The 27,696-nt window shown below is 40.2% G+C and overlaps 1 protein-coding gene across 1 annotated transcript in view; it reads left to right on the top strand.

Moving 5' to 3' along the window:
• The window catches only part of LOC129777280 (very long-chain-fatty-acid--CoA ligase bubblegum), a 94,082-nt gene that overhangs the window by 46,968 nt on the left and 19,418 nt on the right, over positions 1-27,696 (top strand). The window contains exons 5-6 of the mRNA XM_055783482.1: positions 27,128-27,229; positions 27,289-27,689. Of these exons, the coding sequence (XP_055639457.1) occupies positions 27,128-27,229; positions 27,289-27,689 (503 nt within the window). The remainder of the gene's footprint in view (positions 1-27,127; positions 27,230-27,288; positions 27,690-27,696) is intronic.

Genomic DNA, 27,696 nt, shown 5'->3' with positions numbered 1-27,696 from the left:
ATGTTATAGGGATCAAATGTAAGCTGGTTGACAAGAATAATAGGATTTGCTATTGACTTAGTTGGCAAAATTTGGGTTAGTCTACAAATCAATTTCGCTGGTTTAGGTCAATCGCGGAGAGCAACTAAAAATGTACAGTCTACCCAAGATCAACCTTAAGCACAAAAATTGTGTTAGTGTACAAAATCTTTGTATAAACAGAAATAAAACGATTTTTAATTTTTTCTCGATGTTTTTGTTCACTACATTTACACACACCTAGATAAAAACATGTTCGTAGACTATTCAAAAAACTGTAAAATGTACATCCCATCAGCATGTGTTGATTTATCACATTTCGTTTTCGTAGTCATCCGAATGTTTATTCATTTTTTCGTTTTCGTAGTCAGACATTCGGATTTTAAATTATGATTTTTTTGCAAAAAAGGTCAGTGATTCTGGATACGCCATTATAAAAAATCAGCCACGATTAAAATTGATCATCTGATGATTAAAATTATAAAATAATATAGGATATGTTCGTGTCAAAATCGGCTGTTTGACGAGGAATTGCTTCATGCCATGCAGTTGAAGCATTGAACCTTTAAATTAAAAAATAAAACACAAATATTTAAAAAAAAACATACGAATGAGCAAAAAGTGAGTTTCAAAATTAAAAAAATTATATATTTGTAATTTCGAAATACAAAAAGGAAATTTCGATTCATTTTTTCAAAAATGGAATGTTATTACACTGCGATATATGCTTCTACAACTAAAGAAATTTATTTAAAAAAAACATATCTTCGAAACGACTTTGAGTACTCGAAGCAATTCGTTTATCTTATCAAATATCATGGAAGTAAAACTTATATTATGTCAAATATATACCGGGAAATGAAAATCTTCCCGCTGAACATTTTTAATTTTTTTTAAAGTTTGTACTACTGTCAATGATCTTGATAAGAATTTTGAGCGCGATCTGTCATTAAGCTTGATTACAACGTCATTAAAAACAAGTTAACTTTTCGTTGCTTGGTGATTTTTGATATTGATAATTCTATTGGTTTAAAATATTGTGTGATATCACGCTTAACTTTTCAATATGACCTATCTGTTTTGATCGATTCTCTTTACTGACTTTCTCTTTCAATCACCACGGCCTGGCATACAGATTTTGTGCTAGTTTTACCACACAGTTTGATAAATGAGGATTCCTTCTACACTCCTGATCATCGAACAGATTAGGGATTGCTTTTCCCGCTGAGTTATTAGCGATAAAGAATATCGATGAAGAGAATCGATCAAAACAGATAGGTCCTATTGAAAAGCTAAGCGTGAAATGTTATGTTGCAAACAAAATTTTCTTGTGCCGAAACGTTGAAAAGGTTGCAGAATACATCTGTGGCTAAACTATATCGAAAACACGGATGTATGATTTGTATAAGGCATTCGAAGACGGCCAAGAAAAGATGAACGATTTGTCACGTTAAGGACGACCATCAACCTCTTCAACTGATGAAAACATCGACAAAATAAAAGGAATGATGCTCGGAAATCGTCATTTAACCATTATAAGGACGTGGAAACTAGGCAACGAATCGACTCCAACTTCAGAGAACATATTTCTCATATGAGGAATAACACATATCTACCATTGATGAAAAAATAATTAACTATCCGTTAATCCCGAATGCACTGTTTGCAGCTGCCTTGTAAATTCGCCTAATTGCACCTTTGGTTATGCTAAAATCAAAACAATATCTCTAGTGCAGCGAAAAAACTGTTTTATTCTATAGAGTTTCAACGAAAAAAATAATTAAAATTTGTATTAAAGGGTGTGTCACATCAAATTGCATCACGGAAAAAACGCTGTAGAAATTCGCCCAGTAGACCGATCCTTTTGAAAATTTTAGACAGTAAAATAAAAACTATTAAACAACTTTTGGCATTTTCTTTTTATTCATACTTCGAGCCCAAGCCCGTATGCTCGCACCTTCCTCTTTACCACGTTCATAAGGTTCTGTACAACGTCAGGTTGTAGTTTTTTTTGAACAGCAATCCATTTTCTCTTGAAGTCCGCCTTCGATTTGACAACTTTTGGGTTCTTCCGGAGGGCCTGCTTCATAATCGCCCAATATTTCTCTATTGGGCGAAGCTCCGGCGCGTTGGGCGGGTTCATTTCCTTTGGCACGAAGGTGACCCCGTTGGCTTCGTACCACTCCAACACGTCCTTTGAATAGTGGCACGAAGCGAGATCCGGCCAGAAGATGGTCGGGCCCTCGTGCTGCTTCAATAGTGGTAGTAAGCGCTTCTGTAGGCACTCCTTAAGGTAAACCTGCCCGTTTACCGTGCCGGTCATCACGAAGGGGGCGCTCCGCTTTCCGCAAGAGCAGATCGCTTGCCACACCATGTACTTTTTGGCAAACTTGGATAGATTCTGCTTGCGAATCTCCTCCGGAACGCTGAATTTGTCCTCTGCGGAGAAGAACAACAGGCCCGGCAGCTGACGAAAGTCCGCTTTGACGTAGGTTTCGTCGTCCATTACCAGGCAATGCGGCTTCATCAGCATTTCGGTGTACAGCTTCCGGGCTCGCGTCTTCCCCACCATGTTTTGCCTTTCATCGCGGTTAGGAGCCTTCTGAACCTTGTATGTACGCAGGCGCTCCCGCTGCTTGGCCCGCTGGACGAATGAACTTGACAAATTCAGCTTATTGGCGACATCCCGGACCGAACTTCTCGGATCACGTCTAAACTGCTTAACTACGCGCTTGTGATCTTTTTCACTGACGGAGCATCCATTTTTGCCGTTCTTCACCTTCCGGTCGATGGTTAGGTTCTCGAAGTATCGTTTTAGTACTTTGCTGACCGTGGATTGGACGATTCCCAGCATCTTTCCGATGTCCCGATGTGACAACTCTGGATTCTCGAAATGAGTGCACAGGATTAATTCACGACGCTCTTTTTCGTTCGACGACATTTTTCCAAATTTACGAAAAATTGACAGTGAAGCATGGCCAACGTGATCTATACACTCTTATCTGATTATAAGCGAAAGCTGAAGATATAATTCCTAAAAATTAAATTTCTACAGCGTTTTTTCCGTGATGCAATTTGATGTGACACACCCTTTATTTATCGAATGCACCATGTATGTTATTTAAAAACTTATCAACTTGTTGAATTTTCAACGAATTTAAACCGAATTTTCTGCCGGTGCTCTAAAATCGTGTTTTCGAGACACAAAAATGACTCCTAAATTGATATCGTAAATTTTTAGCATCAAAACAATTGAATTATTTTCATGAGGCCGTCTATTTTTGGATGTTTTGGTCATGAGAAAAGTAACAGCACGACTAGTGCCAGAAGAGCTCAATTTTCCTCAAAAATTTCATTGCAGTCAAGTGGCTGAAAATAGACGGCGCCAGTGGTTGTATGGTTAGCGTAACAGCCTCACAATCCGATCGGCCTGGGTTCAATCCCAGCTGGCGTCGTTGGGATTTTCTGAGGCGAAAAATCTCTGGTTACGTCTTCCTTCGGAGCGGAAGTAAAAGAAGTTGGCCCGGCTCATGAGTTGTTGAGTCTGATAGGTAGGAACAGGTGGAGTCGCCTCCCTGATGTCGGTGATTGGCACTAAAGTGGCGGAAATAGGCCGACGAAAAATAAGCGAAGATAAAAAAAAAAGTGGCTGAAAACATGCTTCAACGATCAAATGCAGATTTCAGGTTCATCTAACGCATAATTGTTGGCTATGAGACATGGGTGTGACTTTTTCCTTTTTTCGAAACACCGCTGCGTGGGGTCCATTTTGACAGCATGGAAAACATAAAAACGAATTCGCTGCGTGAACTGAAAGTAATTCCTGCTATAAAAAGTGTTTCGATGACTGGATTGTTCGTTGGAATATGTGTATTGCTTCAGAAAATGTCTATTTTGATGACGATAATATAAATTTAGACGATAAAAGCCTTTTCTTGTAAAAAACAAATTCCCGGTACACACGACAAAAAAATTAGAGGAACAGAGTGCGAAGTCGGAAATTTTATGCGATTTTTGATATGCTGTCTCTTCGTGAAAAATCAACGCATATCGATAGGATCTACATAATTTTGAAGCTATAACTTTCAGGTATTAGAATATTTAACGTTAACGTAGGTGTAGTGTGCAATAATATCGGAAAGAAATTCAAAATCGATTTTTCTCTGTTTTTTAAATATTGTCTGGACTAACAAAATTTTTTTCTAATCACCTCAACAAGAGATCCAATTAACCATATCAATCAGCTTTCATTTGGTTCCTAGAATGTTCCTGTATGACCTTCACATACAGAGATATTTCAGTTTGAATGAAAAATTATCCCTTCGTCTTTGATGATAAATTATTCAATAAATAACCATCGCACCACGAATCGAAAGGCGGAAAAAAAACTCCAATAAATTCTGCACAATTGTTACTTTGACGAAAAAAAAAATATTTTTTTGCACCAATATCAAAAAAGTGCCAAAAACAGGATTTTTATAGTGCTTTACAAAGTGTACTGTAATTCTGCAAATATCGCAGTAAGTTCTAATGTTTTCAGGCAAATTTTTAGCCTAGTGTATTTCCTAAACATCTGTGAACGTTTCATATTGGTACGTTCAAACGCATTTTCTATCCGATTTTTCCAAATTTGTAGTAAATTAGAGGATCATTCAATCGCGAATCGTACCAGAAGTACAAAATCCTACGCAGGTAAACCCAGGAAAACCGAAATAGCTTAAACGGGACTGGTTATAGTGAAAAGTTTTGTATTTGGAGATATCAGCAAGCAGATCAGTATTACGAGCTGCTAAAACCGAACAACTGCCGATGTCTACAAACGATAATTGTAGATATTGAATGATAAACGCTCGCTCGCGCACATGGAGAGATGGGGATAATTGTAGAAAGTGATAGAGAACCCTTCATTGAATAATTTTTTTTTCTCATGAACGGACTTTTTTTCGGGCGGAAACTAAGTTATAGTCCTAATATCCTACCAACTAGTATCCTATTGCTCATAAATAAATCCATGGTCAGTTTGATACCTTTTCGAACGAACGAACGATATTACTACCATCATCTCTGTTGTATAACAGTGCGTAACTACGACCAGCCGAATGGCCGATGATTAATGTGTACTCCCACATTTGTGGTATAAATTGCTCGTGAAGTGTTTGGCTTCTGCCGGCGCTAGCTAGTGCAGACCGCTGAAGGACACGCCGAAGGATGATTAAGGAGCGTCCGTCGGAGTGTGGGTTTGTACGGCATCGGCAAGCGCCCCATCGAGAGCTCGTCGGAATGTCGTAGATCATCGGAAAGAACCGAGGGCGACTGTGCGACGAAAACTTCAACTTCAAGTAAATGAGAAATCAACATTTCACGGCACTGCGGGTGACAAATATGAGATAATGGATAGGAAGGATGGCGGCGAAGGAAGAAAAAAAACTGTTGAGGGAGAAAGCAAGTAGGTGATGATTGAAATCAACGGTAGTTGAGAAATGTCCTTCAAGGAGTGGAGCGAACAGATGTGCAAACTGGTGATAATTTATGGTTATACCAGCGATAATAATAATGACACATTGAACTAGATTGCTAATTAAATTAATTTACTGGGGAAGGTATAGATGGTGGGAGGTATTTTTGTATATTACATACAATGGCCCAATGAAATGCTCCGATATATATATATATATATATATATATATATATATATATATATATATATATATATATATATATATATATATATATATATATATATATATATATATATATATATATATATATATATATATATATATGCAGAAATTTGTGTTTTATGGGGGGGCTGCCATACAAATGAAACACAAATTTCTGCATTACTCGGAAATTAGCCAAGCAAACGAAACTAAAGTTGGCATGTGAAAGTTTTAGGGTGCAACAAATATGTTTCTATGATGGTTAGACAGTCCTTCCCCCACTCAAAGGGGGGGCTGTCATACAAATGAAACACAAATTTCTGCATTACTCGAGAATTAATCAAGCAAATGAAACCAAATTTGGCATGTGGAGGTTTTAGGATGCAATAAATGTTTCTATGGTGTTAAAATACTCCTTCCCCCTCTCTTAGAGGGGGCTGCCGTACAAATGAAACACAAATTTTTGCATTACCCGAGAATTAATCAAGCAAATTAAACCAAATTAGGCATATGAAAACTTTAGGCTGCAATGAATGTTTCTATGGTGGTTAGATACCCCTCCCCCCTCTCTTAGGGGTGGCTGCCATACAAATAAAACACAAATTTCTGCATTACTCGAGAATTTATCAAGTAAATGGGCGGGACGAAGTTTGCCGGGTTAGCTAGTATATATGTATATATATATATATATATATATATATGTATACGAGGACATATATATATATATGTATATATATATATATATATATATATATATATATATATATATATATATATATATATATATATATATATATATATATATATATATATATAAATTATGCCGTGACTTAACTCGCGGTTTAAAAAAAACTTTTATTTAATTTCTAATTACCCTTTTTATTCGTTTATAACACTTTACATTCGGTTCATAAACCTTTATGCCCGTATTCAACTCGGCTACGCTCAAGACTAAATTCTATAATCGTATTACAAGGCTTAAATAGACTACATCTGCTGATCTCATTATTTCCGTCGGTGGTTCGAACCTGATCGAACCTTTGTTCGCGTCGTTCGATTGATTTCCGCGGCGTCGGCAAATGTTGGTTTACACGCGCGGTGTAACTTTGACGCCTCTGTCTGTTGCTATGGGTCTCGGCTGGGCTTTTGCTGACGTCTTGACTTCTGGGACGCCTTGGTCGGTCGGTTGTGGTGTAACGCCTCCCCCCTTAGATTCTCGTCCGTCCTCGGACGATCTTTCGAAAAGGACGAGACTCGGTAATGGTCCAAATTCTCCTTTTCCAATGGTTTGTTTAAGTTCCGTGGTGGTTCCAACATGCCTTCGAATTTCCGGAGTTGCTCTTTCCTTCGCTTTGAATCTTCTGTCGATGATATAAATGGTAAAAGAACAGATAATGATTAGCATGAGGAGGACTCCTCCTCCGATGGTTGTTGTCCTTTTTGAACGATGCAGGTCTAACTTTATGTCCTGCAGACTGTTAAGGTTTTCCAATTTGAGGTGGTTGATTTCATTATTCTCCTCTGTATAGTTTAATTGTATCAACTTATTTCCGTATATTGGGAGAAGGTATTCTTCACTATTTCCAAAAGTTACTTGGTTATTGAAGGTGATGTTCATCACTTTGATTGTACAGTTGTTTGTTTCGATGATTGTCGGGGTGTTGATCAGTCTGGAATTGTTGCATGAATCAGAGATCAATACATTTTTGTTTGTGTCAACAAGTATGACTCCTTTCCTAATTTCTTCGACACGGATGGGTTGTCTGACGGGTTTTATGATACATTTTGGTGTTTGGTGATTCAGAAGGTTATAGATGCAATCATTTTCGAGAAGGGTTGTAGCTTCGCAAATGTCGCAAAGTTCGCTTTGTCTGTAAATGATGTCTCCATGCTTTGCCACCAGTTTTACGTCTGTGCTGATTCGTGTACTGTTTATGTTGAGCGTCTGAATGTTGATCAGGTCGAACTCGTTGTCCCCGAGGATGGGTATTTTCACCAGTATTATAATTTCACCTTGGCTTACAATAACGCTTCCTGAGCTGTACTGGAATATTTGATCTAAATAGTCTAGCTTTAGCTTTTGAGCATTGAGTCTGTTGAAAATGTACTTCTTCTCTTCAAATGAAAATAAATTTCTGTTTAAAATGTTGAGTTTAGCAAACTCGATTTGTTCTTCAATATTTCCGAGAATCTGAATTATAGAGTCAAGGTTTACAATCATGTTGATATATTCCAAATCTGCTCTGGTTACCAAAGAATTGTTCCTCTGTTCCACAATCTGTTTATTGATCTTTTTGAGTACGTCTGTTATGTTATTAATTTTGTTTTGTATTTTTTCGTTAATGATTATTTGTCTTGATATAGATTTCGATAGTAAATTTTCCTGTTTCTCTAAAGTTCCCAAACTATGGTTTATAATTTCTAAATCGTCATTATCAGGGTTTCCTGCTATTAATTTTATTGCTGTTCCTAATGCGTTTACTAATGCTCTTTTACTTCTGTGGGAATACAAGCTCATCAATTTACCTTTTGAGTTTTGTATTTTGAAATCTAAAGTACTTCTTAAGTGGTCTATAACTTTAATATTTCCTGCGATTTTTTCAATGTAATTGATATTATGTTCGATAGAGTGGATATTAATCTTTTGGATAATTCTCTCGAATCCTATCCTAATCCTGACTTGTTTTAATTTTATGGCAATTATACCATTGTTGTGAGATAGATCTTTAAGTTTTGTGCAATTTATTATGACGATGCATGAAAATCTGCAACGAGAGTTAAATAATTGATTTATCGGTTATTTCTTTATTCTATTTTTGTGGATTTTAATATTATTGACGTCTTCAAATGTTAGTTCGTTGTTGTGTTTAATCGTTGTTATTTTAAACGGATCTTTGTCCTTTGTTAAACGTTGAGAGTTTTTTATGTATTTAATTTCGCCTGGTTGAAGATCTTCAGGTTTTTCGTTATTCATATTTTGTTGTTCGTATTTATCTTTTCGTCTATTTAGTTCGATTTTAACTGCAGATTGCAGGTTTTTAGATTTTTCAGATATTTCTTCCATATTCGTAGATCCAGAGTTATTAAAAATCAAATTTCGCGGTTGGGTTTTTATTACTGAGTGGAAACTATTATTGTAAATGTCGATGGCGATATTTACTTGCTCGTTTAATGTTAAATCTTTAAATTTTGCTTTGTTTGTGCGGAAGGTTTCAATTAAAGTGGAGTGGAAACGTTCCACGATACCATTTGAATTGGATCCACTTGCGAGGTGTATCTCTATATTGAGATCATTTAGGAATCCCATAAAGTCTATGGACCTGAAAGATGGCTCTTGGTCACTCACTATAGTTTGAGGTCTTCCAAAATTTCGAATGTGTTCGGTTATTGCGGTTTTGATATCAACTATTGTTCTTGTGCTTAATGGAATCGCGTTTGCAAATTTTGAAAATGAATCAACTATGGTGAGCCACTTTTGACCTTTTAGGAAGAAAATGTCAATGTGGACTCTGTCGAAAGGTTTCTGTCCAAATGTGCTTTTTCTAATTAGTTTGGGTGGATTTCTGTCATATTTGGCTTTTTTGCAAATATCACAGGAATCGACATAAATTTTGACCTTTCGATCGAGTTGCGGGAAAAAGTGTGTTTGTAGAATCTGGTTCCGGTTTTCTTTGATTCCTCTGTGTCCGTATTGGTGAATTCTTCTTATGATCTCGTCTTGCTCGACTTCCATTCTGATGTCCTCCAACATGGTCTCTGAAATAAATACTTTGTAAATAATATTTGAGGAAAAATGTTTTTTATACGTCTCCTGCACTAGTTGTGCTAATGAGATAGGTACTTTTATACAACTCAAACCCTTCGGATTCAGGGTCCGTTTCAACGTTTCAACTATGTCTTCTTCGGTGTATGTTCTTTTTACTATTGTGTGTCTGTGATATTTTGGAAAAATTTGTTCGTAGGCTGCAAGTTCTACATTTCCTATTTTGAATATGACTTGTGTCCGAAAAACGTTGATAGGTCTCTCAGTATACCGAATAAAGTAGTCATCACTCGTATCCGCTGAGTGTACTGTCGTTCCGTCACTTTCGTCGTCTGAAGGTTCGTTTCCTCGCTCAGAAGGTTCAACATTTAGGGAAAGCGATGATTGCGAGTGTGCGTTCAGGTGTTTTTCTATGTTTACGCGCGACAGCGCGTCGGCGACAACGTTTTGTTTTCCCGGTTTGTAGATTAGTTCGTAATCGAATTCCTCTAAAGCCAGCTTTCCTCTAATTATTCTGTGGTTAGCGTTCGTGAAAGAAAATGTTAGTGGTTGGTGGTCGGTGAACATTTTAAACTTTCTACCATAGAGGTATGGTCTGAAATGTTTCACTGCCCATACTATCGCGAGAAACTCCTTTTCGGTAGTGGAATATCGTTCTTCCGTTTTATTCAAAGTACGTGAGGCGTATGCGATGGGTCGGTCGTTACCTGCTGGCCCTTGTGACAACACTGCACCAATAGCGTGGTCACTCGCATCCGTTGTTAGTGAAAATTCTTTGCTAAAATCAGGGTAAATTAATACCGGGTCGATCGTCAGAAGTTGCTTACACTTTTCGAAGCATGTTACTACTTCTGGTGTAATTTCGAATTCAATATCCTTTCGGAGAAGTGCTGTTAACGGCTTTACAATTTTTGCGAAATCCTTAATAAATCGCCTGTAGTAGCCAAGCATTCCTAGGAATTGTCTCACTTCTTTTTCGCTTTTAGGTATTGGCCATTGCCTTATTGCATCAATTTTGTCGCTGTTTGGTCGTACTCCCTCTTCAGAGACTGTATGACCTAAAAATTGCGTTTCTTTCCTAAAGAACTCGCATTTGTCCAGCTGAATTTTTAGTCTTGCTTCTTTCAATTTTGCGAAGACTTGCGACAAATTTTTCAAGTGCTCTTGAAGCGAGCTGGAGAAGATGATGATATCGTCCATATAGACGAAACAACATACTCCTACTAAATCTCTCAGAATGCAATCCATGACTCTTTGAAAAGTCGCTGGGGCATTCTTCAAGCCAAATGGCATACGAGTAAACTCATATTTGCCACCGTTTACGGAAAAAGCAGTTTTTTCTGTATCTTCCTCCGCTAATTGAATTTGGTGGAAGCCAGAAACTAAATCGATTGTTGAAAAATATTTCGCCTTTCCTAATTTATCCAGAATATCCGTAATTTCTGGTATAGGGTATTTGTCATTAATTGTTTTCTCGTTTAGTTTTCGGTAATCGATCACTAAACGGAATTTTTTTCGTCCAGATGCATCGGACTTTTTAGGAACCACCCACACAGGTGACGTGTAAGGCGAGATTGACTCTTTTATGATTCCGTCTTTCAGCATCTTTTTAACTTGCTCCTGCACCTCGCTTTCGTACACGTAGGGGTACTTATACGATTTGGAGTGTATCGGAATACTGTCCACGGTGCGTATTTTATGTTTAATTTTATGGGTGAATGATAACTTATCACTTTCCACATATAAAACGTCGTTGTATTTCCTGATCAATTTCCTGAGGGTATATTTCTCCTCCTCATTCATATGATCGTCTCTTATGGTGTAATTTTCAGAGTCAACCTTTTTCGGTAGCTCTGTCAGCTCGAATGGGTCAACCTCTGTATCCAAGTCATTGCAAAGCTTGATCTCGTTCGAATTGATTTCCATCGATTTTTTTGTATAATTTTGCACTGCTACAAAGGCTGTGTTATTAGCACTTCTGTAGAGGCCTGGCAAGATAGAAAATTTTCCGTGAGGCTTTTCTTCCTTTATAAGAAAATCTCCATTTTTCTTGGTTTTCAATTTTATGAACTGATATTCTTGTTCATTTAAATTGATTTTATGTTTCTCGGGAAATCTCTTTTTCATTGCGAAAGTTTTTCTCCCGATCCTCAATGTATTTTTACTGACGTCGATTTTAGCATTTAAATTTCTCAATGACTCGTATCCGATGAGTCCATCGAAAAATTTATGAAATTTGAAAATGAAAAATTTCAGTTTTTTATTTATAAGAAATGGGTCGAAGGAAGCGGATTTATCGATTGTAAAGGTTCCCTTAATGTTGGTTACTTTTGAAATCGGTTCTGTTTTGCAGTTTTCTATGTTTACATGCTCGGGTGATATGTAATTTTTGTTCGCTCCTGTGTCGATCAAAAATTTCATCTCGCCTTTGGATGTTGCAATGGTGATGTAGGGAATAAAGTTATTATCGTTCATTATTTTTCTTTTTGTAGCGCCTCGGCCACGTGAAAATTTAGTTCATCGTTGACGAAATAATCGTCATCTTCCGAATCGAGGACGGATTCGTCCAGCTGTTCCGAAGTGTCAGGTTCTGTTTGATGATTTTTGCTGTGTTCTGCTGTTTCGTGGCTGTTAACCTCTGCCCGCGATTTCGCTGTCCTCATCGAGACATCGTCATCTGGCGGTGGAGCTCTAGCTTTGAATTTCGCAGACCCGTATGGTTTTTGATTATGCAAGTTATTGTTAGAATTTGAGGTGGATGGCTTCGCGTTAAAGTGATTGCCATTACTATTGGGGTTGGGAGACGGTTTCGAATTATGTGAACCGTTACTATTGTTGGATCTGATATTTTTATTTGTGTCAGATGGTTTTTGGTTTAACTTCTGCCTATATGCAGCGTTGGCATATTGTATGGTGATTGCATACGCTTCCTCCAGACTTTTAGGTCTGTAGCTTCGCACGTGCATAGACAATTCCTCTGTGAGCCCATCTATGAATCTAGTGAGAGTCATAAGGCTCACTAGATTATTTATTGCTCTTGTAGAGTTGTTATAATCATCCATTGTCGCTGCTGTGGATTTAATAGCAGTGTCTATGGTTTTGATTCGGTTGTAGTATTCAGTGATGGATTTTTTTCCTTGGTTTATATAAAACAACGATTGGATATGAGATGTCAAATCTCTCCTATCGCCGTATGAATTTAGAATAATTTCTTTGATTTCTGCCCAACTGTTCGGGTTGCCGGCAGCAATCAAAATTTCTTTGGCCTCTCCCACGATTTTATTCTTTACCGCTCTGACCAATTGGCTGTAGACCGGATCATCTCTGTATCTTTCAAAAAGATGCAGGGTGTTTTCGGCGTCTTCAAGCCATGCGTTTGTTTCCCGTTTGTTTCCGGAGAATGTTGGTAAATTCTTAATAGGATCCGGAGTTCTAAACTGCATAAACGGATCCTCCGCTTTTGCTTTAAGTGTTCTCAATTGCCCAATCAGTTCGTTCTGATTGTGAGTTAGGCTCCTTATGTGTTGGAGTAACCCTTGAATTGTTATTTCTTGTTGCGGAATTGGTGCATGATCATCCAATTCCGGGGCCAGAAGTTCCGGAGAAATCATTTGCTCCCGCTCGGCCATTTTAATAAATTTGTTTTTTCAAAAGAGTTTGTTCTTTTTTTTTTTTTGACGTAGGACTACGTCTAACCGGAAGATATAGGGGGTGAAATGGAAATCTAGGCACTGAACAAGTAGGAAAAAATGCAAGATTTGGAACGCTTATAACTCGAGCATTTCTCAATAGATCGCAAAAGTTTTTGCATCAATTGATAGGAAATATATCTACGCATCTATCATAACGAATAACATTTCATTTTTCTTGAGATAAATAATTGAATAATTGTGAAATATCAAGCATTGTAAAAATGCACTATGTGCCCATTTTTGATTGGTCCATTTTGTGCTCCTCAAATCGTACCGACCAAAACGGGCAACCAGAGCAGCAGCGAAATAGAATGAAGCACGATTGGAAAGGAAAAAGAAAAAAATGAACGAAACATTGGCCGCAGTCTCACACATGCGTAATTCTCGAGCCAGCCAGTAAGCTTAAAAATCCCCGCTCCGCTGCCGTAAGGATCATTCTCATCCAAACCGTACACCACATCGGTTCGCATCACAACACATCAACAAACCAACCCAAGCAGCCATGTCTGGACATGGTAAAGGAGGAAAAGTGAAGGGAAAGGCAAAATCCCGCTCGAACCGTGTTGATCTGGAGTTCCCCGCAAGGGTAGCTAGGCCGAGCGCGTTAGTACCAGTGCACCAGTCCACCTAGCCGGCGTTATATAGTTTCGGCCGCCGAAGTGATCGAGTTAGCTGGCAAAGCTGCTCGCGACGATAAGAAAACCCGCATTCGGAACAGAACACATTCGGTTCGGTGGACATCAAGACAACAGGCAGTTGCAGCGAGTGGCGAGTGGCAAACGCAATCGCAAAACGGCATCAGGTAGCAGAAGAAAAAAGTTTGTTCTTTATACAAACTGCTTTGGTGGCAAATCCAGAACAAGGCGGCATCGAGGGCGTTCGAATAGGTTTTTTTTTTCAAAACCACGAGTACAAAGTTTTCTAAATTGGAACCATTCCATAAAACAAGGCGCTTTTCAGGGCCATTAAACCTTCCAAAAAAGAGTTTAGGAAATACAGTTCAATGCTTTCTAAAACATTATCCAAAATAATAATAAAACACAAATTGATTTTTTCATAATTTGTTTGCCAGGATCTGATGAGTATGTGAATTTGGCAGTTGTTCTGAGCTTATTGATAGTTGGGAACTTTCCAGATTATTCAATTTTCACCAATTCTTAAATTGTTTCCAGATTGAAAGTACAATAATTTACAATTAGTTCGACATTTAGCTAATTGGACGGACATGTAATGCGACTTATTTAGTTGGACATTTTTGTAAACATAGAGATCCAAATTATGACCCCACATTGAAAGTCGACACTGTACCACTGTCATCGCAAATGTTCAATTACAGGTTAAAATCGCCTCCAATACGACACTGAGTGGCGCTTCGGCACGTCGCATTGAATGTAATTTACTGTACAACATGTCACAAAGCTGGATGGGAATAAACTCTTTAGATTGAAGATAATTTTGTGATCCTGAAAAGGACCCTTTTTAGCCTGCATGTGAATCCAACGAGCGAACAAATCGTAATGAATGTATTTTTTTGCCATGGCTCCCTTTTAACGCTCATTCGTTCGTCTCGTTGGACTCGCCCCTCTGGCTGAGTCTGCCGATTTGTCTCTATCCTGTGAGTGTGTACCGCTAGAGTATAAAACACGCGGACCCCAAAAAAAATCTTATTTTCTTTCAAACCGTAAACCCGTGTGGTTGTACGGCATCGGCATCGTGGACGTAACAAAGGAGGACAAGTTAAGGGAAAGGCAAAGTCTCACTCGAACCGTGAAGGTCTCCAGTTCCCTGTTGGTCGCATTCACTGATTGCTGCGCAAGGGTAACTAGGCCGAACGGATTGGTGCCGGAGCACCAGTATACCTAACAGCGATTATAGAGTTTCGGCCGTCGGAGTGCTCGAGTTGGCTTGCAAAGCTGCTCACGACAATCAGAAAACCCGCATCAAGAACAGAGCAGCTTCGGTTCGGCGCTCATCAAGGCAACAATTAGTTTCAGTGAGTGGCAAAGTGTTTCTCCGGCACGTCGCATTAAATGTAATTTACTGAACAACATGTCACAAGCTGGATGGGAAGAAATTTTCCAACTGTGAAAGCTGTGGCGAGTGGCAAACGCAATAGCTAAACAGGAAGGTTTAACCGAACAAGATGGGAATATCGAGTGATAACAAAAACACAACACCAAAGGTTCTTTTCAGAACCATCAACATATTCATAAAGAGTAAACAGTAAACTAATCCATTTTTCAGGTAGATAGGTAGGTATTCACGTAGGAGAAGAAAATAAAACAATATATTTAAAATATATATTTAACAAAAGCTGTCCCCTTTGTATAGTCCTACGTCACTCCGGTTATGTCCCCGACATTACCCACCCGTCTTTTTTTTTTGGCAGACTTATCTCACTTCTTAACTAGGCGAACCTAGCCAGAATTTTCACCTGCCCCCGGGCTTCTGAATGCCAAAGGGGGACTAGGCTCTGCGGAATGCACGTATCTGCATGCTCGTGCTGTTTTAGTCCTGACCGAGGAATTGTCGGACAATCGCGCAGGTGCTAAGGATGACCGACTTTTGGATGCCGGCCAATTCCTTCTCGATGTTCAACACCTTTAGCGCTTCCAGAAGTGTCTTCGGGATAATTCCAGTTCCAGAGAGAACGACTGGAACAATTCTTGGGACCTCCCTTAGCCCCCACATTTCCTTGAGCTCCACGGCCAATGGTCGGTACTTGCAGATTTTGCGACCGTGGGTCTCCTCCAGATTCTGGTTCAGTGGAATAGCGACATCGATGATGGTGACTTTGCGGTCGCTCTTGTCGTAAACCATTATATCTGGGCGGTTGTGGTGGATCGAGAGGTCGGTCAGAACAGTGCGATCCCAGTACAGCTTGAAACGGTCATTTTCCAGGACAGGTGCAGGCAGGTACCGGTAGTTTGGTACGTTGTCTTCCAGTAGAGCACATTGGAGCGCCAGTTGTCGATGAACAATACGGGCCACGTTGTTGTGGCGCTCGGTGTAGGCTGCGTTGGCCAAAACGGGACAGCCTCCCATAATGTGTTCTATGTTTTCACCTGGTTGATGGCACATCCGGCAAATGTCATCAACGTCTTGATGCCAGACGTACCGCCTGCAGTTTCTCGTCGGCATTATCCTGTCCTGGATGGCTATCATGTCGGCTTCTACTACTGAAGAGAGTTCACCACGCGTTAGCCACAGATTAGATGCGGCCTTGTCGACGTGTGGCCGGTCCAGTTGATGGGGGTGGGCACCATGCACTGCCTTCTGCTTCCAAGCTGCAATCTTCTCCTCCACTGTCTGCAGATTGCAATTTAGTTGGTACTCCGCTTGCGCCAAGTGCAGAGCGCTGTATCCTCTGTCAGCGGCGCAGACAGCCCGGTATAGCGCGTTTTGGTTGGCGCGTTCTGCGAAGTATTCGCGCAGTTGTCGTACCTGGGCAACACACAGTGCAGAAATATCGACGATTCCAAGTCCCCCTTCTTTGCGTGGTAGTGAAACTCTCTCCAGTGCCGATTGAGGATGGTGCATTCCGGCCTCTTTGAATGCTTTCCTCATCCTCCTCTCAAGGTCCTCTAGGTCAGTTTTGCTCCATTTGACTACACCAAAACTGAAGGTCAGCAGGGGAACCGCGAATGTGTTGATCGCGCGTACCTTGTTCCCCGCGTTGAGGAAAGTCCTCAGGACACAGTTCACTCGACTCAAGAACTTGTCTCGCAGCTCCGTCTTGATGTCGGAGTGGCGAATCCCGGTGAGCTGTCGGAATCCAAGATATTTATAGGATTCGCCACGAACCATGTCTCTTATAAACTCGCCGTCATAGACCTCGTAGCCTCCGGATTCGGTAAGTTGTCCTTTCAGCAGGTGGACACAGCGACACTTGTCGAGGCCGAACTCCATACAGATGTCCCTGCTTATGTCTTCGACAACCCGGATAGCTACACCTAGACGCTGACGTGAATCAGCGTAGACCTTGAGATCGTCCATGTAAAAGGTATGGGTCACTTCTTCGTGGGCGCCGTCGCCATACCTTATTTTATAGCCATGACCGTTTCTATTGAGCGTCCTACTGAGGGGGTTCAGTGCCAGACAAAACCAAAGCGGGCTGAAAGAGTCGCCTTGGAATATCCCCCTCTTTATCTGCAGCGTTCTAGACTGCAACACATTTTCCCCATCACTAAGGTGCAGAGACGTGCTCCACTGCCTCATCGCATGCTGCAGGAACCTAACGACGACGGGATCAATTTTGTAGAGCTCCAATACCCGGACGAGAAACGAGTGAGGTATGAAGTCATAAGCCTTCCTGTAATCGATGTAGGCCATACTTAGGTTCCGCTGGTTATATACCGCCTGGCCGACTATGGCTGCGTCGATGATGGCCTGGTCTTTGCAGCCATGCGTATTTTTCCTGCATCCTTTCTGCTCTTCTGCGATGATGTGATGCTGTTCGCAGTGAGCAGAAACTTTGGCGGTAATTATGCTGCTCAGTATTTTGTACAGACTCGATAGGCACGTTATCGGTCTGTACTTTGATGGGTTCAATGTGTTGCTGTCTTTCGGGAGGAGGAAGGTGACGCCACGGGTGGCGAATTCAGGAAGGTTGTGTGGGTCACGTAGCACCTTGTTGAAGCACTCAGCTATCTTTGGATGTGCGACGGTCAGCTTCTTGTGCCAAAAGTTCTGGACACCATCGGGGCCCGGTGCTGCCCAGTTCCTCAGGTACCGCGAGGCTTCGCGGACATCGTTCTCTTCGACGATGATAGCTGGCATCTCTCCAATTTCACCACAACTCTCCTCCTCCCGTCTTAACCACATTTGCCCGTCGCGATGTTGTACTGGGGTCTCCCAAATACCAGCCCAGAAGTTCGTCACATCGCTAATATCTGGCAAACCTTCGCGGTAGTCGGGCTTCTCGTCGCTAATGTGGTCGTAGAACGCTTTTTCGTTATCTCTGAACATCCGATTTTGTTCCTGGCGCTTTGCAGAGTCAGAGTAACGTTTCAGCCGTTTAGTTAGGACGCTCAATTGCTGTACCAGTGTGTCGAGTTTTTCCGTCAGCTGGTGAGCTCCCAGCTGGCGAAGTTCAGTAGGCCGCACGATCACAGCAACTTGGCGACATAATTTCGCCGATCTGCTGCCTCTTTTGTACGCCATCAGTCTTCCAATTGCGGCGCGCTTGTTTAGGATCCGTTGCTCCAATCTCCTTCGCCATGGAGGCTCACGCCTTTCACGGAGATGTTGGAGCAGTCCGCCTCTTGGCCTAATACGGTATCCTAAACTTTTGGCGGTCGCCACAGCAGCACAGTAAACTTTCAGTTGCAGCTCCTCCATGTTCTCAGCATCAACCAAGTGCAGCGGAAGAACGTGCTCGTTCATGAGCTTTACTGCACTTGTCAGCCTGCGGGAATGCTGCAACTTCGGGATCCTGGGGCGCGACAATGGGTCTGTGTCGCGGAACTGTGAGATCGCCTCGTCGTAGTGGAAGACCAGATCGCGTAGTAGTTGTTGATCTGGCTGTGGGTCTTCCGGCTCAGGGGGTTGTAGTACTGTGGCCTCCACTGGTGCTGATTCGCGTGCCCCACTCGCGAATGAATTGCTCAGCCGTACTGAACTTCGTCTCGACACATCGCTTGCTCTGTTGTTCCTGGAGCTTATTTCTCTCTGCACCTGCTGCTTGATCTCGTCGATTTGCGTTTGGGAGAGCATGTTGTTGCGTACTATCGCTCTACGCCTCGCGTTCATCGCGTTCTGATCAAGCCTCCCGACGAACTCTGGATACGCTTCCTCGAACATTGTTAGTATTCGAGGGCGACCGCTCATGTCCGTCTCCAAAGCAGTGCAGATGTAATAGGCGCGGATCACGAATTCGTTCATTTCGTGTGTCCACATGATCCGGCGCCTAGTTGTACCCACAAGTGTGGACGACTGTCGTCTGGCAGTCGCAACACGTCTCGTAGGCGCAGCGTTTCTTGGGTGATGTCGATGGCTGCTGTTTCCGTGTGGCGGTAGCTCTTCGGGTTGAACCCGGCTGGTGGCCCGCTCTTGCACATCGCCCTCCAGCCGCTGGCCGCTCGCTCTTACGCCCGTTCCAGGACCAGCTCCAGTTCGGGGACCCTCCTCGGGCGATCGCATTCTAAGTATTCTTCGTGAACGTAGCTCCATTTTCTGGGTGTATCTCCTTTGCCCGGGAGACAGCGGGTATGCAAGGCCTCCATGACCCGGGAGGCCTTCCCCGGGAGAGATATAGCGCTCTGACTCGCTCGCACCCCCTCACTTAGCCACTTTCGACACCCGTTCTCGGAGCCAAGACCAGGTGTGTGTTTCCAGTTCACGCCCGATCTAAAAATGTCGTCATATGATCTTCGTGGAGGCGTGAGATAGGAACATTTGAGACCAACGGGCAGGCTCCTACCCTAGTGTTGATCCCCATTTGAGAACCTATATATGATAATAAAGGGGGATGAAAGTAAGTTGTAAGAGATTCTAGCGTAGGCTGTGTAAGTGCAATGAGTCCAATTGATTGAAACGAGAAAAAATATATCGAAATTTTTTTTTTTTTTTTTTTTTTTTTTTTTTTTTTTTTTTTTAAAATCTTACGTACTTTATACGCGCGAGAAAATGTGTTGTTCTACACTTCACTTGTTAATGAATTAGTTATTCACTTTGTGATATATCAAGTGTCCGCTTACCACTGGTGGGGGCTCGCACTTCTGAATTAGTATTTTGTTGTGTTAGGTTTAGATAATTGTTCGTGTTTACTTACAGGAAGATTACTGCTTTCATCTCCTGGAGTCTGGGTAGGTTGAATCGGTTTCCTCGTAGATCGTTCGTTCCAGGTGGCGGGATTAGTTTTCCTAACGGCAGCGAGTCCTTGATTTTCGCTCAGGGGGTCCTCTCGCTTGTTCGTTTGGTTTCTTCAGTAGATGTAAACTTCTCCTCTTTAACTCGGTGGCGGTGCTTCCAGATATCCGCTCTATAAACACTACTCACTTCGTTGTACCACTTGGCCAATGACTGCGCCAATTATGCCGTGACTTAACTCGCGGTTTAAAAAAAACTTTTATTTAATTTCTAATTACCCTTTTTATTCGTTTATAACACTTTACATTCGGTTCATAAACCTTTATGCCCGTATTCAACTCGGCTACGCTCAAGACTAAATTCTATAATCGTATTACAAGGCTTAAATAGACTACATCTGCTGATCTCATTATTTCCGTCGGTGGTTCGAACCTGATCGAACCTTTGTTCGCGTCGTTCGATTGATTTCCGCGGCGTCGGCAAATGTTGGTTTACACGCGCGGTGTAACTTTGACGCCTCTGTCTGTTGCTATGGGTCTCGGCTGGGCTTTTGCTGACGTCTTGACTTCTGGGACGCCTTGGTCGGTCGGTTGTGGTGTAACGTATATATATATATATATATATATATATATATATATATATATATATATATATATATATATATATATATATATATATATATATATATATATATGTATATATATATATATATATATATATATATATATTTATTTATAAAAAAACACTGATATCCAATCTAAATCAAATTTCGATATATTTTTTCTCGTTTCAATCAATTGGACTCATTGCACTTACACAGCCTACGCTAGAATCTCTTACAACTTACTTTCATCCCCCTTTATTATCATATTGTTATACAGAACACCTTCAAAATAAACACAGAGGAATGAAATCTAATTATCCTCCCCTGCTCCCGAGCCTCTGTGGACAATTTTTCTTACTCAGTTTTTTTTGTTCCTGTACAAACTCGGTAATAATTTTCCCGACTTTTCCTTTCCCATTCCCATTGTTGTTCATATGCTGGCATATTTCACCGGGAGCGTTCTGTTCATTGAATCGGAAGGGAAAGGTACAGAGCGAATGAAGACTGCGCGCCAATTCCACAGCCTCCCCACCCCCTTCGAAGAAGAAGCGCAGACGACACAGGTGAAAAGTCCCGGTTCATTTTTCTGGCTTTGTGTTGGGTTACCATAGGGATGGGGCGTACGACATGCGGGAATCGTGGGGAAAAATTGCTCTAAATTTTTCATGAGGTCGACTGGAATGTGACACACTAATGATGATGACACACAGCATCGAAAAGGAGGGAGGCAGCATGTTAACAGCGAGGGCAACCGTATTTTTTGTGCTTTTCTATCGTTGCCGTTGTGCGCAACAACAAGGACGGAAAGACAACATCGAAAAGCCCGGATTTATTGGAAGCATACAATGGCCCAATGAAATGCTCACGCTTCTGCTGAATACACAAACCCTCCGGTTCTGGGTAGACGGTCTTCGAAGGGTTTCCTGTGTGAGATTCAATTAGATTCGTACCTTGGTAACAATCAATAAAACTGCTGGGACTATTTCGTTTGTCTTCATTCTCGAATTAATGTTTTCGGAAGTTTTCTCATCGTCGCTTACTCAATTGTTTCTCTAGTCAACGTAAAACGATAGCTGAAGATCTACTAAGCAGCGTTGTGGCACAGGTTACAGTCACACATATGTGACTGTCATTCATGAATACGTTTGTGGGACCATACCTGCCATTCTATGTCAAACGGTTGAATGGAAATCGTTCTTGAAACTCAGACAATATGAATTCTTATTTCACGTGACATTTATATTGAATTATATTCAAGTCATTTAGAATATTGATATAGCGTCATCTGCTAAATATATTGCAGCCCCTGCGTGACATTCGAAATGCAACACTTTTTAAATTCCACTATTGTTTCTCTTCTTATATAAATGGATAGCTTGTAGAAAATACAAGAACTTTTACCTAAAACAATTCCGCGTGTTGTTCCAATCGTTATCCGATCCCACGAATGTTACAATTAAAATAATTGAAGCCACATGGGTTCCTCACCGTACCCGAAAAAAGAAAACAACAGACAAAAATGATGACTAAAAATTCATTTTAAGTCGAATATTCACCGGATAACCTTCAGATGGGGATCGAACCAAGGCCAGCTAGAAGAGGCTGTTTTACACGACCACGCTATCCACATAGTTACTGGTGCTGTTGCATAAATGCGTGATATTACACCTCATCGTAAAATTAAGTTGATCAGTGTTTTCTAAGAGTAAAAAGGAACTTGTCGGCTGGCTGAGGATCTGCTTGGTGTCTGCTTGTCCAAAGTAGCCCATAAATTTCTATTAGGAATCAAGTCGGGGCCCTGGAGTGGCCACTCCATTGGATTGATACGGCTGCTGTTTTCTTCGCAGTATGCTCCGGGTCATGATCTTGCTAGAAGTTGTAGTTATCCTCCATCCCCATTTTCAGCATGGATACTTCCAGGTTCTCGCATCGCGTACCCATCGGCAGTCATAATACCGTTGACTTGCGCTAACTTTCCCACCCCAGCCCACGAGAAACAGCCACACACCATGATGCTTCCACCACCGTCAGTACTACATAAAAGTAGGTGATTGGTAAATCATTTTTGCCAATTTAGTATCGTTGATTCATTTTTTGGAAAAACAAAAAAAAAATACTTTTGTTCCTAAATGATGTCTTTTAAGGTATGATATAAAAAATCAACTTGCCTAAATTTGTTATATCGTGTTTTTTCATCGATACACCCCTCGGTTTTGACACCTGGTTTTCCACATCTGACACAATCAGAATATTCGAAGAAGTTCAAAAATTCTTGTAATAACTTTATTTTTTTTTTTTTTGCATAAATATATATATATATATATATATATATATATATATATATATATATATATATATATATATATATATTTTTTTTTTTTTTATCCCATTTATTTATTTTAAGGCTCATTAGCATTTTAGATGTAACAGAGCCGAATTTTAATCGTGTACATGTCACATGGTTATCATATCTATAATTAGCACATTACACAGTTGTCATTCGCCAGTATTCCTTCTATACCATTACATATGGTACATTCACACAGTAGCCATTTAGGCGTAAGAGTATTCTTTCTCCATCGGACAACGGAGACAGTTGATTGATCATTGTTGAGTTATTTATAGAACAGCAGCCCGATGTGTCTTGCAGAGCAGAACAGTTGTATGGATGAATCGATCTTATTTCGACCGTGGATCGATCTCCATCGCTGATGATTGTTGCGTGGACTTAGCTATTCTGTAACAACACAAAGATGGTCAATGAGGGCCCTGAGTTTTGAACTCACGATCGATCGCTTACTAAGCGAATAAAAAAATATATTTATTTCATATTATTTTGTTTGGTACAAAGTTCTTAACATATTAAGTGATCAGCTATTGCTATTCATCTTAAGTCTAGATAAAAAATGCATATAAAAGCTTGTTTTGCATGATTGGATTTTTTTATGATTTTGAATGTTAAACATATTGATTTTTTAGAAAATTATAAAAATGAACTATCAACCTAACTTAACCTCAACCTAAACATATTATCTTACTGTACAACGAACAGATTCCGGTCAATTTCATGCTCGGAATACGAGCACCTCTCTCCAAATGTCTGGATGCATGTCTGAATGTTCTCATCTAGGGTATCCAGGCAGGCAAGTTCATTATGAACTTGTGAAAATTTATTTTGAATACGTTGGAGTTTAAGTCTGTGTGTCCGGGCACATCCCTTCCAGACAGGAATCGCATATTCAATCGTAGGATAAACGCTCTGTTTTCAATTGCAGAACAAACGATGACTCTCTGATTCTCCAGAAAAAGTTTGGAATTTCTGCCAATCAAAGAGTACAAAGACCGCAGCAGAATATTACATTTTGTGGTGATTTTTTCAACGTTAGACCTTAAAATCAGATGGCTTGTCAGAGCACCGGTGATGCGACCCTTAATAAAAATCGCAGTGTCATCGGCAAATTGGGACAAAATACCATCAACGCAGTTCGCAGTATAAATATTATACAGAATGGGTCCAAAAATAATTTCTTAGGATGCATTTGTAATTTCTAATAATAGAAATTAATAGAAATAATAGAAATTTGACCTATTGATCTGAAATTTGGAACACACCTTTATCTATGTAGTCATTATAAAACTGCGTATTTAATGATCTTGAAAATCCAAGAAGGCGGCCGCTACAAAATGGCGGATTATATAGTTTCTCAAAACCTTATCAATATGGGTTTATCCACAACCCCATCAATATAGGTATCAAATGAACTAGCTTGACTAGTAGAACACAGTTATTTATGAAAAATGCAAATCCAAAATGGTCGCCACCACAAAATGGCGGCATATATAATTTTTTTTTTTAAACTATCAATATGGGTATCAAATGAAAGAGCTTCACTAGTAGTTATTTATGAAAAATGCAAATCCAATATGGCTGCCACTACCAAATGGCGGACTACATATAATACGAGGGTCACTATTTATATTTCGGGAATTGGCAACACTGATGTCATGTGAGTCCATCTGACGGTTCCATCGTAAAGTTTTTGACATTTTTGACGATATACGTACTCAGAACATTTTGTCATACGGACGCTATTTGTTTATTTTATATTTAGTTGAAAGTTTTGTCTCGGCAAAAAAATGGAACTGAATCGTGAACATTTTCGTGCGATGATTTTTTACGACTTTCGACGAGGATTTTCACAACAAGAGAGCGTAAATCAACTTAATTTGACTTTTGGCGACGAAGCTCCGTCAAAAACCACTGTGTATCGCTGGTATAGTGAATTCAATCGTGGTCGTAGTTCGCTGTCCGACGAGTTTCGCGAAGGTCGTCCAAAATCGGCTGTAGTGTCAGAAAACATCGATGCTGTGCACGAAATGATTAAGCAAGATCGTCATGTAACCTATTGTGAGTTTGAGGCATCCCTAAGCATTAGTTCCACCAGCATATATGTGATTTTACATGAACACTTAGTTGTGCGAAAATTATGTTCACGTTGGATCCCACATAATTTGACAATCGCTCAAAAAAAAAGGCTCGTGTCGATTGGAATAAATGCTTTGAAAATTGGTTTAAGCGCATGCAAAAGTGTATCGATCATCGTGGCGAGTACTTTGAAAAACAATAAAAATATATTCGCAGCTTAACTATTTGTTTTTGTTCCTATTCCCGAAATATAAATAGTGACCCTCGTATTATGTAAAAACCCCGTTAATATGGGTATCAAATGAAACGGCTTGACTAGTAGAACACAGTTATTCATGAAAAATGCAAATCCAAGATGGCTGCCACTACCGAATGGCGGGCTACATATTTTCTCAAAACCCGATTAATATGGGTATCAAATGAAAGGGCTTGAATAGTAGATCACAGTAGATCATGAAAAATCCAAATCCAAGATGGCCGCAATCACAAAATAGCAAATTAATTTATTAAACGGTTTTATTTAGCTTGAACTGTTTGTATGTCTGTAGGGTTGTCCCAGAATAATACAAATTTGACCAATAGGAACTGACCGAATTTATAAAACACCTTTATCTCTGCAGTCATTTTAAAACTGCTTATCTTGAAAAATCCAATTGGGCGCCGCTACAAAATAGCTGATTCCATATCATCTCAAAAAAAAGGTTGATTGAGATATGTGTATCAAACGAACGAACTTGACTTGGAGAACACACTATGTATTTTCTGCAATCCACTCAATATCGGTATCAAATGAAATGTTTTGACTGATAGAATACAGTACAATGGTTTTATTGTAGAGAAATATTCTAATGAAACAGATAATGTACTTAAAACTAGAAAATAAAATAAGTAAAAAAAACTTTTAAAGTTAAACGGTTTAATTGTCATTAAACATAATAATGTACTAAAAGCTAGAAAATAATTAGGCAAGTAGCAGTTAGCAGCTATCACACCTCTTCTTCATTAGTCTAGGGCATTTATAAGACTAAAATAAAATCGTGGTGCACGTTGGATTTCCATTATCCACAATTAGCGACTTCATCATATGTCCCACGATTTTATTTTAGTCTTATCAATGCCCTAGACTAATGAAGGAGAAGTGTGATAACTGCTAACTGCTACTTGCCTAATTATTTTCTAGCTTTTAGTACATTATTATGTTTAATCACAATTAAACCGTTTAACTTAAAAAGTTTTTTTAACTTATTTTTTATCAGATATTAGTCAGTGATCTTTCAAACATCTATTGGTCCTGTTGGAAAAGACAATGTAGCTAAATGATGAAAAATGGAAGGCTAGTCTACGGGAAACACAACAGTATAAATGAATTGTATTTAAGTCTATTTCAGAAAAGACAGAGATCCAATGAGATGAAAACTCATTTTATTTGATGGGTTGACAATGCTTAAAGGATTTGTGTTTAATGAGTGAAAAACATGGAAAAAATCATTCCATCCCAACTGGCAAGAAACGAATTTCTAGAATCCGAGAATTCGTTTGAAAATAAGAATGATTTTCTGTTTCAGCATTATTCATATGACGCAGAGATGCATAGAATTTTATGTTATGAAGTCTGACAAGAAATCTAATTTTCTTCATTAAGCATTCTTCTTGTTTCATATGAAAGGTGCAGCAGCAAATCCTCCCACCCGGGGGCGACTGAATCAATTGGCGACACACTTTTATCAGTTTGAACCCCAATCGCGCTCCTCTCGATTCCCGGATGAATCGCGAACTTATTGTGTTTCACTTTCATTGCGCACTTTTCCAACATATTCTCTTGACTTCTCCGGTTGTGTAATAGCAAGATTTTGCACTTGCTCCCACCACCACAATCATCAGCATCATCTCGCGTCTCGGGAGTTGAATCGCATCCCTTCGAACCACATCAATTTCTGATGATAGCGATGATGATGATGATGATGATGTGATGATAATAGTGATGACGACAGTGGCGACGGTGTGCTCCAGAACAAAGGAGAATAAGCTTCGGAATGAAATTGGCAGAATTGGATACAAATCTGTCAGTTGCTTTCAGTGGGAACGAGTTTTTAATTTAATTCCAAATTGATGGTAATGCAATTCTTCATTCTCTCTGTCGTTTTTCCATTTCAGTGGTCTGAGCTGGAGGAAATGAACACCGATGGCGAGGAAGAGGAATTCAGTGAACGTTTGGCAAACATTGCCGTTAATCGATGCTGCTGTTTGGTTTACACGGTGAGTGTGCCAAATTTAATTTTCAGTATTCAATTATTGATTACATCTTGCCACTGCAGTCTGGGACTGTCGGCAATCCAAAGGGCGTCATGTTGTCTCACGATAGCCTCACATGGGATTCTTACACCATTGGCAAGCGTTTGGATCAGATACAGTACGGGCAGGAGGTGTTGGTCTCGTTCCTACCTTTAAGTCACGTTGCCGCTCAGATGGTGGACATTTTCCTGTCGATGCAGTTCGCCTGCACGGTATACTTCGCCGATAAGGACGCCATGAAGGGGACGCTGCTGAGTACCCTGCAGGAAGCGAGACCCACGAGACTGGTCGGTGTGCCACGGGTGTACGAGAAAATTCAGGAGAAAATGATGGCAGTTGGGGCACAAAGTGGCACTGCCAAGAAACTTGTCGCGGGTTGGGCTAAAAGTGTCACCCTTCAGCATCACACAAACGCCATGGAGGGGTATGTT

Source organism: Toxorhynchites rutilus, chromosome 3 (assembly GCF_029784135.1).
Source record: "Toxorhynchites rutilus septentrionalis strain SRP chromosome 3, ASM2978413v1, whole genome shotgun sequence".
NCBI lineage: Eukaryota > Metazoa > Arthropoda > Insecta > Diptera > Culicidae > Toxorhynchites > Toxorhynchites rutilus.
Note: the sequence above shows the minus strand (reverse complement) of the source record. Positions and strands in the feature narration are given on the sequence as shown.